This window comes from Pterocles gutturalis, unplaced genomic scaffold (assembly GCF_000699245.1).
Source record: "Pterocles gutturalis isolate BGI_N339 unplaced genomic scaffold, ASM69924v1 scaffold39100, whole genome shotgun sequence".
NCBI lineage: Eukaryota > Metazoa > Chordata > Aves > Pterocliformes > Pteroclidae > Pterocles > Pterocles gutturalis.
In genome coordinates, this window is record NW_010139625.1 from 1 (window position 1) to 2,329 (window position 2,329).

Genomic DNA, 2,329 nt, shown 5'->3' on the forward strand with positions numbered 1-2,329 from the left:
AATTTTCTTTTTTCCTTTTTTTTTTTTTTGATTTTGAAGTGCAGCAAGAGACCAATACCACATTAAATCTGATCAAATAAAGAGCACAAAAGGCCAAGCAGTTTCCAAATGGCATTTTTATCAGATTTTTTGTTTGAACATTGAATTTATCCTCATTTTGCAATCCAAAATATTACCTGAAGTTTTATTTTGTTTTTCAACTCTTTGGCACAATTTTGGTGGGTGTTCGGGCTGCTACAGTACAAGTCAGGAGAGATCTTTCCCTTTGCGTTCTCACTGCCAATTCGGAGCACTTAACATCTGCATTTTTGTGTGTGGTTTGTTTTTTTTTTTTTTTTTTTTTTTTTTTGTTTTTTAAGCCTGAAATCTTTGACAATTTATTTCTATTCCCTCTAACGCAAGAGTTTTGTTTTTTTCCCCCATTTCTACATTCACAGTTGAACAATATTAAGGAAGGAAAGGCGCTTTGATGAAACGAGATCATGAAAAGCGTCACTCGGAACGGGAGCTCTGAACATTCGTCAGTGTTTCCCTAAAATAAAAAGCCCTAAAGAGCGACTTTCCTTTTTTTTTTTTTCCTTTTTTTTTTTCATTTTTTCTTTTTTTTTTTTCCCCTCTTTTCTTTTTTACATCTCTTATGCTGCATCAGTAGACTGAACTTCGGTTAGTTTATGAAATGCAACAGCTAACCCTCTTTTTTTTTGTGTGTTTTTTTTTTCTTCTCGGGAAAAAGATAAACTGCAATGACTTGAAGTTGAGAATGTGGATACCGCCTCATTCACACACACTCACTCCTAGAACTGAAAATCCTTCACCCCTTCCTCCTTTTATCCCATGCACCCACAGCATCATCGTGCGGCAAAGGTGACAGCGGGCGGCTGGAGACCCGAGGCTCCGTCTCTCTCCAGCAGCCAAAGCCAGACCTCAGACCAAGAGCACCGCAGCTGAACCCAGTTTCTCCTCCTCCAAACCGGCCGTTCCCCTCCCGCCAGAGAAAAGCCAGTCCCTGGTCTGTCGGAAGAAGAGACTCGCTCGTTACTCGGACAGAAAAATCAGTCGTTCCCTCTTCCCGAAGACGGCCGACGGCAGGTTTTCCTAACGCAAGCCGGTGCTCGGCGGGCTGACAGCGCTGCTGCGGCGGGATTTTCAATGTGGTGTGTTTCAAGCCTCACTCACTCATCCTCTCATTCCCAAACATTCAGCATCCGTGCACACTCCTCACTTCCGGATTTTTTCAAAAGATTGGAGATTTTTCCAGTGGGGGTCTCAGGTGTCATCCCAATGGTAACAGATCTAAAAGCAAAAAGGGTCCATCAAAAAAAAATATCAAAACCACAAAAAAAAACCCCAAAACCCAACACCACAACCCCCCACCACGTTCAGGAGGTAAAACTAGCACTAAACAGAAAAAATTGACTAAAAAGAGAAATAATGAGGATGCCAAGGACGTTCTCAGGGTGGGGGGCAAAGCTGGACCAGCCTTGTTGTCCCAAACGCAGACACACCATCGTGTCCCTCTACAATCTGCTCCTTTTAAAAGGCGCTTCAGTAGAATCACTGACTCAGTATCTCAGGTTGGAAGGGACAAAGACCATCAAATCCAACTCCCTGCTCCTCGTAGGACCACCCAAAACTAAACCATACGACCAAGAGCATCGTCCAGGTGCTCCTCAAACTCTGAGTAGGACCAAAGAGGCAACGGGCTCCAATGGTACCACCCTGGGAGGAGCACAGGATTGTCCCCAACCAGCCAGGGTGACACAGCACACGGAGCCCTCCAGGCTGCAGCTGGGCTGGGGAAAGCCGAGCAGCTCACCGTGTTGCTGGGTTTGTATTTGTTCTGATACACGAGACCACAGATGGGGCTTGTGTACAGAAAAATAAACGGAGAGCGAGGCTTTGCGAGGCATCTCGTTCCGGCTCAGGATTTAGCCAATTTCATAATCACGCAACACGAGAAGGAGGTGGGTGTCATCCCTTACCAAGCTTGATTCTTCAGTTTTCTCAGTTCTTTAGTCGCCCAGGTAGCAAGGGTTTTTGTTTTGTTCGTCTTGGATCTTCTTCCTTCAGTTAGCAGTTCATGTATCATGGGTCTAGCTTCTACTAATTTCAGTACGTCTTTTCCAAATGCTGTACACAAATCCCTGGAGAAGAAAGAGAGGCTTGGAGGCTGAGTGCCACCAACAGATGTGCCCGTACCACTCTGATCAGCTCTTGCTAGTGAAAAAAAAAAACAAAAAAAACCAAAAAAAAACCCCAAACCAAAAAGATCTGACTCACAGCTAATGTCCTTTTTAAAATGCTGCATATGGTCACCGATTTCAGCAGG

General features: G+C 44.3%; 1 protein-coding gene across 1 annotated transcript in view; it reads right to left on the reverse strand.

The window, feature by feature from the left end:
• Positions 1-1,236: 1,236 nt before the first annotated feature.
• KPNB1 (karyopherin (importin) beta 1) overlaps positions 1,237-2,329 on the reverse strand; it is a 14,745-nt gene continuing 13,652 nt past the window's right edge. Inside the window, exons 15-16 of the mRNA XM_010083388.1 lie at positions 1,983-2,144; positions 1,237-1,293 (exon numbers count right to left, since the gene is read on the reverse strand). Coding sequence (XP_010081690.1) covers position 1,293; positions 1,983-2,144 — 163 coding nt within the window. The 3' untranslated portion in view covers positions 1,237-1,292. The remainder of the gene's footprint in view (positions 1,294-1,982; positions 2,145-2,329) is intronic.